Source organism: Pleurodeles waltl, chromosome 2_1 (assembly GCF_031143425.1).
Source record: "Pleurodeles waltl isolate 20211129_DDA chromosome 2_1, aPleWal1.hap1.20221129, whole genome shotgun sequence".
Lineage (NCBI taxonomy): Eukaryota > Metazoa > Chordata > Amphibia > Caudata > Salamandridae > Pleurodeles > Pleurodeles waltl.
This window is the reverse complement of record NC_090438.1, coordinates 48482131-48497089: the sequence shown is the minus strand read 5'-3', so window position 1 is coordinate 48497089 and position 14959 is coordinate 48482131. Positions and strand designations below refer to the sequence as shown.

At 50.1% G+C, this 14959-nt stretch overlaps 1 protein-coding gene across 3 annotated transcripts in view; it reads right to left on the bottom strand.

The window, feature by feature from the left end:
* Positions 1-12331: 12331 nt before the first annotated feature.
* LOC138261141 (phosphatidylinositol 3,4,5-trisphosphate 5-phosphatase 2-like) overlaps positions 12332-14959 on the bottom strand; it is a 446236-nt gene continuing 443608 nt past the window's right edge. For 2 of the 3 annotated variants that reach the window (XM_069209833.1, XM_069209843.1), the window contains one exon: positions 12484-12719. In XM_069209833.1, coding sequence (XP_069065934.1) covers positions 12626-12719 — 94 coding nt within the window. In that variant the 3' untranslated portion in view covers positions 12484-12625. Of the gene's footprint in view, positions 12720-14959 lie in introns of all 3 variants that reach the window. The other variant, XM_069209825.1, reaches the window with a different exon arrangement.

Genomic DNA, 14959 nt, shown 5'->3' with positions numbered 1-14959 from the left:
AGACTACCATCTTCACCCCGGTCAACTCCTTACTTACAACCACCTTAAATAATCATTAAATGCCCTATTTCATATCTGCCACCTAGCACTAACCCTACAAGAGATGTGCGAGAAGCTCTACACCATAGGAACTGGTGGCAAACTGATAGAATGGGTGTACAGTCCTTTCCTGCAACATTGAGACCACTCCAGGCCTTCTCGTCGTACTACCTGGGTGATTGATGTGGCCAAACCTCTGCAAGATATGGACTAAAATACTGGGCTTTCCCCACAAAGTATCCCACGGCTGTCACTTTAAGTACATTCATAGAGCTTCCTTGGGAATGCATCCCGCCCGTTGCTTGCCATTGGCTTTGTGGTTTGTAACTCACATTTTGTTGCTTTCAATTTGCTGGCCACTGCCCGACTCACCCAGAGACCGGACCACAGAGGGAGGTTAAGTCTTGCAGATGCGGGCAGACAGTGGCTTCGGGCAGTGGAGGGGCCTCTTGCAGTTTGGCGCCCCAGTTCTACTTCTTATGATCGCTAATGCCTGCGAGGGTTCCCCTCGGGTGGATGCGATCAGATTTGGCATCAATTGCTAGAATAAATGTCTCACAAATCATGCCCACCGGTGTTCGCCCATGTGTCTTCTGTGAGGCCCAGAGGGCGGAGGCTACGGCAGTGGCCACTTTAGCAAATCTCTCAACCACTGGCTTGCCACAGGAGCCCTGGGGGACTTCCATGCCATTGTTTTGTGAAATTTAGAAACATACTTGGTTTTCTTTGGTCTGGGCATTGGCCCCGGGAGGCCCAGCATGTTCTCCCTTTTAACTGTGGTGCCACCTGGAGCATCTCCACTCAAGCCTGTGATATTGAAGGGCATTGGCATACCAGGTGGCTGAAGTCTGTGCCCGAGTGATAACAGCGGGGGCACCTGGGGTCTGCTCTCTCATAAATGCGGACACGCAGCACACACAGAAATAGTCATGGACGTCAATTCACCAAAAGGCCAGGGATAGCGGAAGTGACATCACACGACATTTGACCTTTACGCTTACTCGCATACACACACACATACACACAGTCGCACATACACACACTCCCTCCCACATAGGCAGACACTCACCTGCAGGAATGCACACAACATACATCTGAAAGCATTTTTTATTTACCTCAGCTGCTAGAGAGGGTCATATTCCAGCTACTGTACTCCATTTTATATTACACTAATAGTGAATACTATTTTATGATTATTATTCACTATTAGTGTAATAAAAAATGACAAAAAACATAGAGATTGAAGCCTCCAAACATTGGCAATAAGGGCCAGCTGCCCCCGTGTTCCTGGCACTGATTTTGCTGCCTCTGAGGTCAGGGGTCGTAAATGCAGTGCCGGGGGCCACAAGGGACAAGCCAGGGGTCGCAGCGTTGACCCCCTGGGACCCCGAATGACGTCCACGGAAATAGTGCTAGGATTCCTTAACAGAAGGGGTGCGGCGCTGGCAGTAGCGGTACAAACTTACCTCACACGCAGGAGATGAGCAGAGGGTGCGCAGTGCAAGCTTCTCTCACACAGAAGAGGCGCAACCCAGAGGCAGTGAGGTAGCCTGCTTCCCAGAGATGGCACCGATGATGCACAACTGAAGGTCGAACGCCTGCAATGACGACGATAACCACCGGAGGGCACTCTAAGCACGGTTCATCAGGTGAAACAAGCACTGCGGTCTTACAGCTCCTCATGACATATGAAGCGCGCTGAAAGGCTGTTTTAGACTTACACCCAGTCACAAGAAAAGAGCCCAAACTTTTGTAGAGGCAAAGATTATTCTTGAAAAATTACATCGATCATATTATCACACGTGTCACAAACATACATGAATGCAATCTGTGAAGCAGAGACACTGAATTGAGCTGTTTGAATAAGATAAGAGACAGGAATCATTCCAGTGACCTCCTGGGCACTCTGTGTAGGACTCATTCCAGTGACCACCTGGGCACTCTGCGTAGAGTCATTCCAGTGACCTCCTGGGCACTCTGTGTAGGAGTCATTCCAGTGACCTCCTGGGCACTCTGTGTAGGACTCATTCCAGTGACCACCTGGGCACTCTGCGTAGAGTCATTCCAGTGACCTCCTGGGCACTCTGTGTAGGAGTCATTCCAGTGACCACCTGGGCACTCTGCGTAGGAGTCATTCCAGTGACCACCGGCACTCTGCGTAGGAGTCATTCCACTGACCTCCTGGGCACTCTGCGAAGGAGTCATTCCAGTGACCACCGGGGCACTCTGCGAAGGAGTCATTCCAGTGACCACCGGGGCACTCTGTGTAGGAGTCATTCCATTGACCTCCTGGAGTCATTCCAGTGACCACCTGGGCACTCTGCTTAGGAGTCATTCCAGTAACCTCCTGGGCACTCTGTGTAGGAGTCATTCCAATGACCTCCTGGGCACTCTGCGTACGAGTCATTCCAGTGACCACCTGGGCACTCTGCGTAGGAGTCATTCCAGTGACCTCCTAGGCACTCTGTGGAGGAGTCACTCCAGTGACCACCTATTCCAGTGACCACCTGGGCACTCTGCGTAGGAGCCATTCCAGTGACCTCCTGGGCACTCTGCGTAGGAGTCATTCCAGTGACCACCTGGACACTCTGTGTAGGAGTCATTCCAGTGACCTCCTGGGCACTCTGTGTAGGAGTCATTCCAGTGACCACCGGGGCACTCTGGGTAGGAGTCACTCCAGTGACCACCTGGGCAGTCTGCGTAGAGTCATTCCATTGACCTCCTGGGCACTCTGCGTAGGAGTCATTCCAGTGACCACCTGGGCACTCTGTGTAGGAGTCACTCCAGTGACCACCTGGGCACTCTGCGTAGAGTCATTCCAGTGACCTCCTGGGCACTCTGCAAAGGAGTCATTCCAGTGACCTCCTGGGCACTCTGCGTAGGAGTCATTGCAGTGACCACCTGGAGTCATTCCAGTGACCTCCTGGGCACTCTGCGTAGGAGTCATTCCAGTGACCTCCTGGGCACTCTGTGTAGGAGTCATTCCAGTGACCACCTGGGCACTCTGCGTAGGAGTCATTCCAGTGACCACCGGCACTCTGCGTAGGAGTCATTCCACTGACCTCCTGGGCACTCTGCGAAGGAGTCATTCCAGTGACCACCGGGGCACTCTGCGAAGGAGTCATTCCAGTGACCTCCTGGAGTCATTCCAGTGACCACCTGGGCACTCTGCTTAGGAGTCATTCCAGTAACCTCCTGGGCACTCTGTGTAGGAGTCATTCCAATGACCTCCTGGGCACTCTGCGTACGAGTCATTCCAGTGACCACCTGGGCACTCTGCGTAGGAGTCATTCCAGTGACCTCCTGGGCACTCTGCGTAGGAGTCATTCCAGTGACCACCTGGACACTCTGTGTAGGAGTCATTCCAGTGACCTCCTGGGCACTCTGTGTAGGAGTCATTCCAGTGACCACGGGGCACTCTGTGTAGGAGTCACTCCAGTGACCACCTGGGCACTCTGCGTAGAGTCATTCCATTGACCTCCTGGGCACTCTGCGTAGGAGTCATTCCAGTGACCACCTGGGCACTCTGTGTAGGAGTCACCCCAGTGACCACCTGGGCACTCTGCGTAGAGTCATTCCAGTGACCTCCTGGGCACTCTGCAAAGGAGTCATTCCAGTGACCTCCTGGGCACTCTGCGTAGGAGTCATTGCAGTGACCACCTGGAGTCATTCCAGTGACCTCCTGGGCACTCTGCGTAGGAGTCATTCCAGTGACCTCCTGGGCACTCTGTGTAGGAGTCACTCCAGTGACCACCTATTCCAGTGACCACCTGGGCACTCTGCGTAGGAATCATTCCAGTGACCACCTGGGCACTCTGTGTAGGAGTCATTCCAGTGACCACCTGGGCACTCTGCGTAGGAGTCATTCCAGTGACCACCTGGGCACTCTGCGTAGGAGTCATTCCAGTGGCCTCCTGGGCACTCTGTGTAGGGCACTCTGCGTAGGAGTCATTCCAGTGACCACCTGGGCACTCTGTGTAGGAGCATTCCAGTGACCTCCTGGGCACTCTGTGTAGGAGTCATTCCAGTGACCACCTGGGCACTCTGAGTAGGAGTCATTCCAGAGACCTCCTGGGCACTCTGTGTAGGAGTCACTGGCATTCCAGTGACCTCCTGGGCACTCTGCGTAGGAGTAATTCCAGTGACCACCTGGGCACTCTGTGTAGGAGTCACTGGCATTCCAGTGACCTCCTGGGCACTCTGCGTAGGAGTCATTCCAGTGACCTCCTGGGCACTCTGCCTAGCATAGGAGTCACCATTCCAGTGACCTCCTGGGCACTCTGCGTAGGAGTCATTCCAGTGACCTCCTGGGCACTCTGGGAGTCATTCCAGTGACCTCCCGGGCACTCTGTGTAGGAGTCATTCCAGTGACCACCTGGGCACTCTGCGTAGGAGTCATTCCAGTGACCTCCTGGGCACTCTGTGTAGGAGTCACTGGCATTCCAGTGACCTCCTGGGCACTCTGCGTAGGAGTCATTCCAGTGACCTCCTGGGCACTCTGCGTAGCGTAGGAGTCACCATTCCAGTGACATCCTGGACACTCTGTGTAGGAGTCATTCCAGTGACCTCCTGGGAACTCTGGGAGTCATTCCAGTGACCTCCCGGACACTCTGCGTAGGAGTCATTCCAGTGACCACCTGGGCACTCTGCGTAGGAGTCATTCCAGTGACCTCCTGGGCACTCTGTGTAGGAGTCATTCCAGTGACCACCTGGGCACTCTGCGTAGGAGTCATTCCAGAGACCTCCTGGGCACTCTGTGTAGGAGTCACTGGCATTCCAGTGACCTCCTGGGCACTCTGCGTAGGAGTCATTCCAGTGACCACCTGGGCACTCTGTGTAGGAGTCACTGGCATTCCAGTGACCTCCTGGGCACTCTGCGTAGGAGTCATTCCAGTGACCACCTGGGCACTCTGTGTAGGAGTCACTGGCATTCCAGTGACCTCCTGGGCACTCTGCGTAGGAGTCATTCTAGTGACCTCCTGGGCACTCTGCGTAGCAGTCACCATTCCAGTGACCTCCTAGGCACTCTGTGTAGGAGTCATTCCAATGACCTCCTGGGCACTCTGCGTAGGAGTCATTCCAGTGACCTCCTGGGCACTCTGTGTAGGAGTCATTCCAGTGACCACCTTGGCACGCCCAAGTCTCGAGCCTGGGCAGGATGGTGTCAGCCCGCCCTGGAGACTTCAGGTGATGACTGCCTCGCTGTGTGCCCCGGGCACATCTTGGCACCAGGGGCGGTATCACTCTCAGGGGCATATTTAGGGCCACTTGCGGCCCCAGTGCGTCACTTCTTGTGATGCACTCGCGGCAGAAACTTCGAACCCATATCTACGAGGCCATGTAAAGCCACTTTACGTGGCCTTGAATGGCCTCATAGATCTGGAGTAAGCCACGGCAGTGCAAGTCGCTTACACTGCGCCAGCGGGCCGTTCCATGGGCGTTGGAGTGGATGTTGCCATGCAAGACCTGTGGGTTTTGACGCATTCCCAGATTTACAAGAGCTTGTAAGTCTGGGAATGCGTCAGAACTGTACGCCTCCCCAGGACAGGCGCAACAAGGAAAAATATCTTTATTTCTCCTCATTGGTTCCTCTTTCGATGTGTGCTGCATTCTGCAGCACACATAGAAAGAGAAAAATGCTTCCATTCATTGATTTTGTGCAAAAACAATCCTGCCAATATTGCACACACCGTTGCACCATGGTGCATCTTGTAAATAAGGTGCATTCCTGCCCTTTCAAGTTGGCATAGGGCAGCACAACAAATAGACTTGCAGTGCTGCCCTATGGCAATTCTATGGCAAGTGCCACCTACTGCGCTCCAGGATACTCTGGTAGTATAGAAGGAAGGACAGATGCTTGTAAGACACCGGTGAGTACATGTGACTTTCCTCATTTGCATGTGGGTGTGACCCCATGCAAATGACGGACCCCTTTGTGCCTGCTCTGCATTAAAGACATGGCGCAGAGCAAGAAAGTTAACAAGGGGCCTGCTTGTTGGGTGGCACTTATAAGGTGGCACGCAATCATTGCATTCCCGAGGATGATCTGACGGGAATCCCAAGGCCCCCTCCAGACACTGACCCCACAGGCGCGGGAAGCCACATGGAGGCTGTAGTAGTATTATACAAAGTGCTCCGAGGGTGCAACACAAGTGTGCACCGGTTCTATGCACCCCTGAGCTGCAGATGTTGCAGAAGGTGACGCAGATGCTTGTACAGCCCCTTCTGTAATACGGATCACGCCGGCACAAGATGTGCGCCAGCATAACCACGAGGGAACGCGTTGCCACTGCGTGTGTGCCGTACGACAGACGCAGTTGTAATGGCAAAGAAGCTGGTAGGTAGCACAAGTCCGTGCATCTTCCTAGGGTGCCCCCTTTGGAAGGGTTTGCAGGTGTTCCAAGGACCCCAAGGCACCCCCCTGAAGATGGGCACAATAGCACAATGCACTCGCCTGTGGGGGGGAACTCTGTCCCCTCTTCAGTCTGAAGCCACCCCCCCTCCAGTGAGAGATGCTCATGGTTTCAAACTCATCTCTGTTTTCCAGTAATTTATTCTCATCAGTGCATGTGCACACTCTCAGAGTTCACAGCCATGTGTACAGGGATGCACATTTTGTGATGTAATGAGATGCACTACCAAGGTCTGAGCCAGGTGCAGGGTTAAAGGTGAACCATGGAGCAAACCAGAACAGTGCACCCGCTGTATGATTTGGGCCCAGATCCCCCATTGGCAGTTAAGGACAAACCACAACATTTATCACTAGTGCGTGCTTCGTTTGCTTTAATGAGACCAGGGCCACTGTAATTATGCAATTGTGCAGCTGTGGAGATGTTCTCATAATTAGAGATTTGCCGCATTTGAAACATAATCCATCATCTGCCACATAATTTGCATATTTTAACAAAATAAAATGTTGTTTCTAGCTCAAATGGTTCAAAAGTTACTAAAAATGAAGCAACATGTCGCGTGGTGAAAGGCCCTTAGCAAAGCTGGACTAGTCACCTTTCCCATGCATATTGTTATATTTGGATGTTAAATTGGTACTAAAGAGGTGCAACCAATGTCCAGACAGTCTTACCAAGTTTAAAAATGACAAAATAATGAAAAAATACGATCCCAAAATGTGCCGCATTATGGCGCATAATTTGCCTTTTCTTGCCACATAATTTACTCAACCCTGCTGCATAATTTGGCCCTCTTCTGCCGCAAAATTCCAGTGGCCCTGAAGAAGATGCAATTTTCAGATATGGGCACGGCAAGCCTAATTAAAACTGTGCTGTGGTTCGAATAGGGGCAGGGCACCTCATCTGTATTTCTGGCCCAGGGGTCCCTGGCAGAGGAGAGGCAGGTGGGGTCTGTTTGTACACAACAGAGGACTGTAGGCATGGCACCAGACTGGCATTGCTAAATGTCAGTGATATTTGAATGTGTCCACTGCCCTCTCCATTGATGAGCCTTGGCCGATGACTCAGACAGGATGACACTAGTTTCTTACTAGAGACCGGCAGAAGTCCACATCTGTCAGTAGACCAGTGGTTTTCAAACTTTGCAATGCCGCGCCCCCCAAAGTGAAAAAAAAAATCATCAGGAACCCCCTCTGAATTTTTCACAATTATTCTATTAAATTGACAATCTTTAAATATGTCTAGACTTATTTAGACATTGCAGTTAAGTTCTGTTACTGTTTTAAAATAATGCAATCAAATACATGATGCCAAACATACTATTCTGCTCCGGCAGACCTTACTAACGTGTAAAAGTATCCACAGTGTGATTATTAGAGGTGGGGGTTTGAGGAGTATCGTGAGTCCCTCCCCTTTTGACACACACTCCCAGCTTGGATATAAATGATGAACCGTGTCAGTGATGGCTCATTACAGAGTGGTTTGCTGCTGCTCATTGTTTTCAGGTTAAAACAAAAACCTGACATCAGCATAAAGATTCTCTTGGCCACAGCCTGATCCTCCACCCTCCGACGGGATCATCTGAGCAACCCCTCAGATGGTGGGGGGGGGAAGAGGAGGAGTGCTGCTCCCCAATTTGAAGACCCCTGCATTAGACTGATATAATTCTGGTCATGGTACTTGCCCTGCTCGCCTGTCCATCAGCAGGTGGTGATCGCCTCTAACTGTGGACTTTTCTTATTCCAACAATGGTACCTGTCCTGTCTGGCCAGTCAGCAGGTGATGTCCATCTGCATTTAGGGTACTCTTAACCATAATCTCAGAACCTGGTGGACTCTTCCTGCCCTAGCAGTGACACCCAACATGTTGATGAGCAGGCGGTGTCTGCCTGTATCCAGAGGACTTTTTTTATTCTAGTCAAGGCGCCCAGACTGATTGACAGGAGGTGGGTGACCAATGACAGTCAGTTACCTAAGACATGATGTCACCAAAGTTGCTCACTAGAAATCAGTAGGTGAAGTCCAGTAGACTCTTGTTATTCTAGCCGTGGTGCCTGTCCTGCTTGGCTGTCCATCAGCATGCGGCGTCTGCCTGTAGCTTTGGACTTGTGTTACGCTAATCATGTTACCTATCCTGTTTCGCTAGAGATGAGCAGGAGATGTCTTTTTGCATCTACTGTACTCGCTCAGCTATCAGTCGGGAGGTGGTGTTTGTCTCTATTAAGTGGACTTCTTTTATCCTGCTCATGGTATCTGACCTGCTCAGCTGTCAGTCTGCTGGCAATGGACTCGCATTACTCTAGACATGGCACCAGGCCTGCTCGGTTGGAGACTGGCATGTGCCATGTATCTTTACCTGTTGCACTCTTTACTGAAACAAGTCTGCTTGGCCCAAGATCACAGGTGGTGGCATATGTACACGCCACACTCGAGGCATGATAGCCCAAAACCCACTGTACTGCGATTGCTGAGCAATGACTGATCAGCTGGAGATGGGCATGTGGTGTCCATCTGTTTCCACAAGATTCATCTTACTTTAAGCATGATGGCACTAATCCACCCTACTTGAAGATCAGCAAGTGGACTTGTTTACTTTCTGCCTGAATGCATCAAACTCTCTATACAGACATTGGTAAGGGACATTTGATGATAAAGGAGGTTTAATGGTACCCAGAACAGCTCAGATGAAGATGGCAATGTGGCGTCCACCAGTATTCTCCAGATTCATTCTTACCACAGGCATGATGGTACCAGACCTGCTTGGTTAGATATTGACATGTGGACTTCCCTTAATCTAGGCACAGTGGTTCAAGACCTGCTTGGAAGCCATCAGCAAGTGGGCGTCTCTTAGTCTAGGCATGATGGTACCAGACCTGCTTGGGTAGACATCAGTATTTGGCATCTATGCTTATACACTTGGTTATAAGCTTTAAAGAGATGATCAACTGATGAGGTCACATTTCTCTGATTCTGCACATGTGGGGCATGGCACTCCGGGGCATATTTTCAGGTAAGTGAAGCAGGGCAGTGAAGCAAGTGACCGGCTGCGCTGCCCGGTGACACAGGGGAAGGGCACAAATGCGCTGCATTTACTAAATACCGTGCATTTCTGTCCTCTCCTCCTGCGCTGGCACCCTTTTGGCTGCCCAACACCAATGCAGGCACCCTTGCACCATGGTGCAAGGATACCTGCGTTGCATGCAGAAAAGCCCATGGGTGTTGCATGGGAAAAAACAGCCCAATGACCATGGAACACCCCCCAGACACAGGGTAAGGCAATGCAGGGACTTGCACTGCCTTGCCTTATTCCATATCTATGAGGCCATGCAAAGCCACGCAGTGCCAGAGCGTCCGGCAGTGCATGGGGCTTGTAAATATGCCCCTCAAGGTGTATAAAGAGAAGTTAATGGACTATATGGGGCATATTTCTGAGTCGCTTGCGCCGTCATTGTGCAAAGCTTTCAACCACATCTACGAGGCCACACAAACCCACTTTGGGTGGCTTTGAATTGCCTTATAGATATGGAGTAAGGCAAGGCAGCGCAAATCACGCATTGCCTTACTTTACATAAGGGAGGCGTTCCATGGGCGTTGCAGTGGGTGCACCCATGCGACACCCATGGAGTTTGATGCATTCCCAGATTTACAAGGCTATGTAAACCTGGGAATGCGTGAAAACTGAACGCCTCCCCAGAGGGAGGAGTAACAAGGAGAAATATTTGTATTTTTGCTCGTTTTTTCCTCTTGGGATTGTTTTCGTGCAGAGCGGAGCGCCTTTCTGTACAAAAAAATCCTGCCAGCCATGCCTGCATTGGCATTAGGCAGCACATTGTGTGCCAAAGCAGGGGGAAGGAGAGAAATGCACCGTATCATTGGGGTAGGTCAGCGCAGCTAAAAGACTTGCGGTGATATCCTGCGCCAATTCCTTGAAAATCTGCCCAAAAATGTGTAAAAAGAGAAGTTGATGGATTATATGTGTCTGTTTCCACTCTAAACCATGCGCCAGATGCACGTAGACTACCATTCAGCAGGCAACAGCTTTCTACGTTTCTTTCATTCCTTTCTGCGCTCTGGCTGTATTTGCATTAATCTCTTCCGACTGCCTCCATGCACCTGATCTCTCTACTCCTCCTGCCTCAACTTGTCCTAGATATCTTCATGGCTTCTGTCTATGTCCATCTACATATTCCCTGCAGTGAGCTCCCAGGCACCTCCAATTCCTCCTTTCTCCACTCGTCCCAAATCTCTCCCTCTAGTTTTCTGCTAATCTTCTGTTACTTCTCTGTTCCTACTTTTTCTTCAACTTCCTGCATTTGTATATTTCTACTCTTCTTTCTGTCTGTATATCTAGCTTTATTCCACTATAAACCCAAGGAAAGGGCCCTGGACTTGGTGCCCTTCTTGTTAGAAAGATATGCTAGTCCATACTTAACAACAGCAGCAAACATAAATAGCCACCCCTTGATAAAAAGCCACAACTGGAGGGGATTTATAGGTTTCAATAATTGTCCATTTTAATGTGAATAGGCATCAGTACTGATAATGTATGACCAGAATACAGTGTAGGTGTATGTCAGCACCTTGGTGATGGGGGAGTGTGCCAAAATCCTTCTGGGAGCCCTTTAAATATCCGAGCCAGTGGTCAGCGCTGCTGGCCACCTCACAGTTGTTCCTCACTCTGTGTAAGGACGAGTGTTTTGCCTAAAGGTTATAGGGCACCACAGGTGATGAGAGTGGCTCCAATGTGCTTCCATCTCTACACAGAAGAAGTCCCCAACTTCTGAAGTATGTGTGGGTCAAATAGGGGACGCGGCTCCAGACCACGACTTCCCCTTCCGCCTTCCATGCAAGCAGAATATAATGGCCTCTGCTTTGTCAATCAATCAATCAGGATTTATATAGCGCGCTAATCGCCTGTGAGGGTATCCAGGCACTAGGTGCCGGCTGCTCCAGGGCTTCAGTTGAATTCATGGTTGGAGGGACAGGTCCTCGGGTGGATGGGGAGGCTATTCCAGGATTTTGCTGCAAGGTAGGAGAAGGAATGACATCCACTGTTGCTGCGGCAGATGCGGGGGTGTGAGCAAGGGAGAGAGAGAGAGGCAGAGCGCAGGAGTCTGCAGGGTCTGTGTAAACGTAGGCAGTGGTTGATGTATGCTGGTCCTTGGTTGTGAAGGATTTTGTAGGCGTGCACCAGAATCTTGAATTGGCATCTCTGTTTCATGGTTTTCCAGACTTATTTCCCTCAGCAAGAGCCTGTTGTGGGCAGTTATAGTTTGTTGAATACAGAGGCAAACTTGAAATGTGCAAACCTTTTGTGGGATGGTTTTTATGGTTATTTTTCCTGGCATTTTGCCTGGATGGCGACAGCTTTAGTTTTCTGGTAAGATAGATATTGTCAACCTTCACAAAAGAACACGTACAGAGAGAGTGCGCTTCAGGTCAGCCCTGTTGGCCGTTGGCTTTCATGTGTTTTTCATGGTTTGCCGTTGCTTGGATTGGCTGACCCAGGAAGGCCCTGGCATTTCATGGATTGTTACATTTTCCCATTTGTGCTCTCATTAGATTTTGCTGATGAAGCATCAAGTTGCTTTGCTAATGTGTGTACACTTTGATGTATTTACTTTGCTGACTAGAGGAGAATTTAATGACCTGTTAGTTGGCCTTTTGGTTTAGGAACTACCTATTGTTTTGATGCCTTAGCCTGCCATAAAGGCACACGTGAACACATTGTACATTGACATTGTTTTGTTCATAAAGAAAGGACATGCGTGCACGTAGGCCTTCTTAAGGATATAGCAAAAATACTGCCCCTTTGCAAAACCATCTACTATGCAATATTTTGATGCTCATGCATAACATCATCATTTATAATGAAAACTAACACTCTTTTGAGGGTGCAGCTTAACTCTGCTAAAGCAGCCTTTATTGTTGTAGCCTAAGACGCTGCTTCATTGTCGGATTTTCTGTGTAGCACAACTGGAGCAACACACGCTCACAAAGTTGCCCAAAGATTAAGAAACATTTCCCCCGCACAAAAGCAAGATCTACTGGCTTTGTATATACTTGTTCCTGTATATCTTTCATCACCCCTCCCTGTACACAGGTCCAAATGTCTGTAAAATATAATTTGCTGAACATGTCAAAAATAGAGGCTACATTGATAGTCCAGGCGAGACTCCCTTATTGCCAGGTCTCTTTGAGGTTGACCAGGATCAGCTTCCGGTGTGTGGGGTTCAAGACACCGGCCCCCATGAGGTCCTGGTCCCCGATGTCCCTAAATGGGAGGAAGGAAACATGTGTCAGCAGAGTGAGAGGAGTATTTATCACACGCTTTCATGGTATCGGACGTCTCACCCTATCCTTCAGCCAGGCCGGCCATAAAGGGAGAGACCCCAGAGGGAGAGCCTGGTCAGGGATACGTCACGGCCAGGGCCTGTTCTATAGCAAAGCAGTGCCAGGCGCTCGCCTGGGGTGCTACCAGTAGTGGGTGCCAGTAGGAGTGGCAAGTGGAAAATGTGGGTACAGTGCTAGAGAGGATCTGGCAGTGAAATGTCACCTCACCTCAGGCAGATACAGTTCTCAAAGAGGCTGTCTTGAAAGCCATGTATCTTGTTTGTTAGGGAGTGAGGAACTGAGGGGCATATTTACAAGAGTCACTTTTTTGTCGCTCCGGTGATGCAGAGTGCAGACCCATATCCATGAGGCCACGCAAAGCCACTTTGCGGGGCTTTTCATGCCTCATAGATACGGAATAGGACACAGCAGCACAAGTCGCTGTGTTGCATTACTCTGCGCCAGGGGTCGTTCCAAAGGTGCTGTGGTGGGGTTTCCCATGCAACACCCATGCATTTTGGCGCTGCCCCAGATTTACAAGAGCCTGTAGGCCTTTGGGCACCGCCAAAACCTTACGCCTCCCCAGAGTAGGCAGAACGTGGAGAAATGTTTTCATTTCTCCTCATTTTATCCTCTTTCCATGTGTGCTGCATTCTACAGCACTTATAAAACAATCCCGCATGTAAAGCAGTCACCCTTGCACCGTGGTGCAAGGGTGCCTGTTGGCGCTAAGCAGCTACTTGTACACCAGCGCAGGGGGAAAGGGCAGGAATGCACATTATTCTATAAATATGGTGCATTCCGGCCCTTTCACTTTCACGTAGGGCAGCGCCGGAAGAAGACTTGTGGCGCTACGCTACGCTGATCCCTTGTAAATATGCCCCTGAGTGAGTATGGTTCTACAGGTCTAAGAGGGAGCGTGTGAGCACTACTACTTCACTGTACCTGCGCCAACCTCCAGATGCACGGGGTGCACCGTGTCCTCACTGCCCTTCAAAGGTTGTGCTAAACCTGCCTTTATCAACAGCAGCAGGATGTGAGCTGCATTTTCACGCAAACAATGGGCCAGATTTACAGAAGAAATGGCACAGCAAGGTGCTACACCAACATCAGCAGCACCGCACTGTGCCAGCCCTGTGATTCCCCCTGCACCAGCGCTAACTTAAACTGCCTTGCCAATGCAGGCATCCTTGCACCATAGTGCAAGGGTGTCTGCATTGAGGGGATAGATTGATTATGTGCAGGAAGGGACACCTTCCTGCACATAAACAATCTGCAATGGCGATTTGGCACTTCTATGTGTGCTGCATAATGCAGCACACATAGAAGTACCAAAGTGTCATTTATGAATGATTGTTTATGTGCAGGAAGGGGCGCCTTCCATAAAGCAAAAAACGAGGAGGAATAAAAGCATTCCTCCTTGCTGTGCTACTCTATCGCCATCCCTGGGGTGGCATTAATTTTTGTTGCTGCCACAGGTTTACAATTTCTTGTAAATCTGGGGCAGCGTCAAAAGAAATGGGTGTTGTAAAGCAACGCCCGCAGCAACACCCATTACACGCCCCTCTGCCGCAGAAAACTGCATCGGAGGGACCCATGTTTTCAAGGAGGCGTTAAGCCACAAAAAGCGGTGTTACATCTACTTGTAAATATAGAGAAGTGGTTAGCGACACCGGCGATATGGCCTTGTAAATCTGGCCCAATGTGTATATTAGCTCTGCTGACAGACAGACACTGAGCATCTGAGGTATACTTTGAGGTATACATTGAGCATGCGAGCTGCACTTGGAGACAGGACCGAACAAGCAAATTACTTTTACAGGCAGCCTTTGAGCTTCAGAGGGGCACTTGCAGACAGGCACTAAACAGGTGTGGTGTTTGCAAAGATAGAGCATGTGTATGGTGTTTGCAGACAGGCACTGAACGTGTGGTGTTTGCACAGATAGGGCATATGTACGGTGTTTGCAGACAAGCACTGAACAAGTGTGGAGTTTGCAAGGATACAGCATGTGTATGGTGTTTGCAGACAGGCAATGAACGTGTGGTGTCTGCAAAGATAAAGCATGTGTATGGTGTTTAGAGACAGGCACTAAACGTGTCGTGTTTGCAAAGATAGAGCTTGTGTACGGTGTTTGCAGACAGGTACTGAACATGTGTGGTGTTTGCAAAGATAGAGCTTAT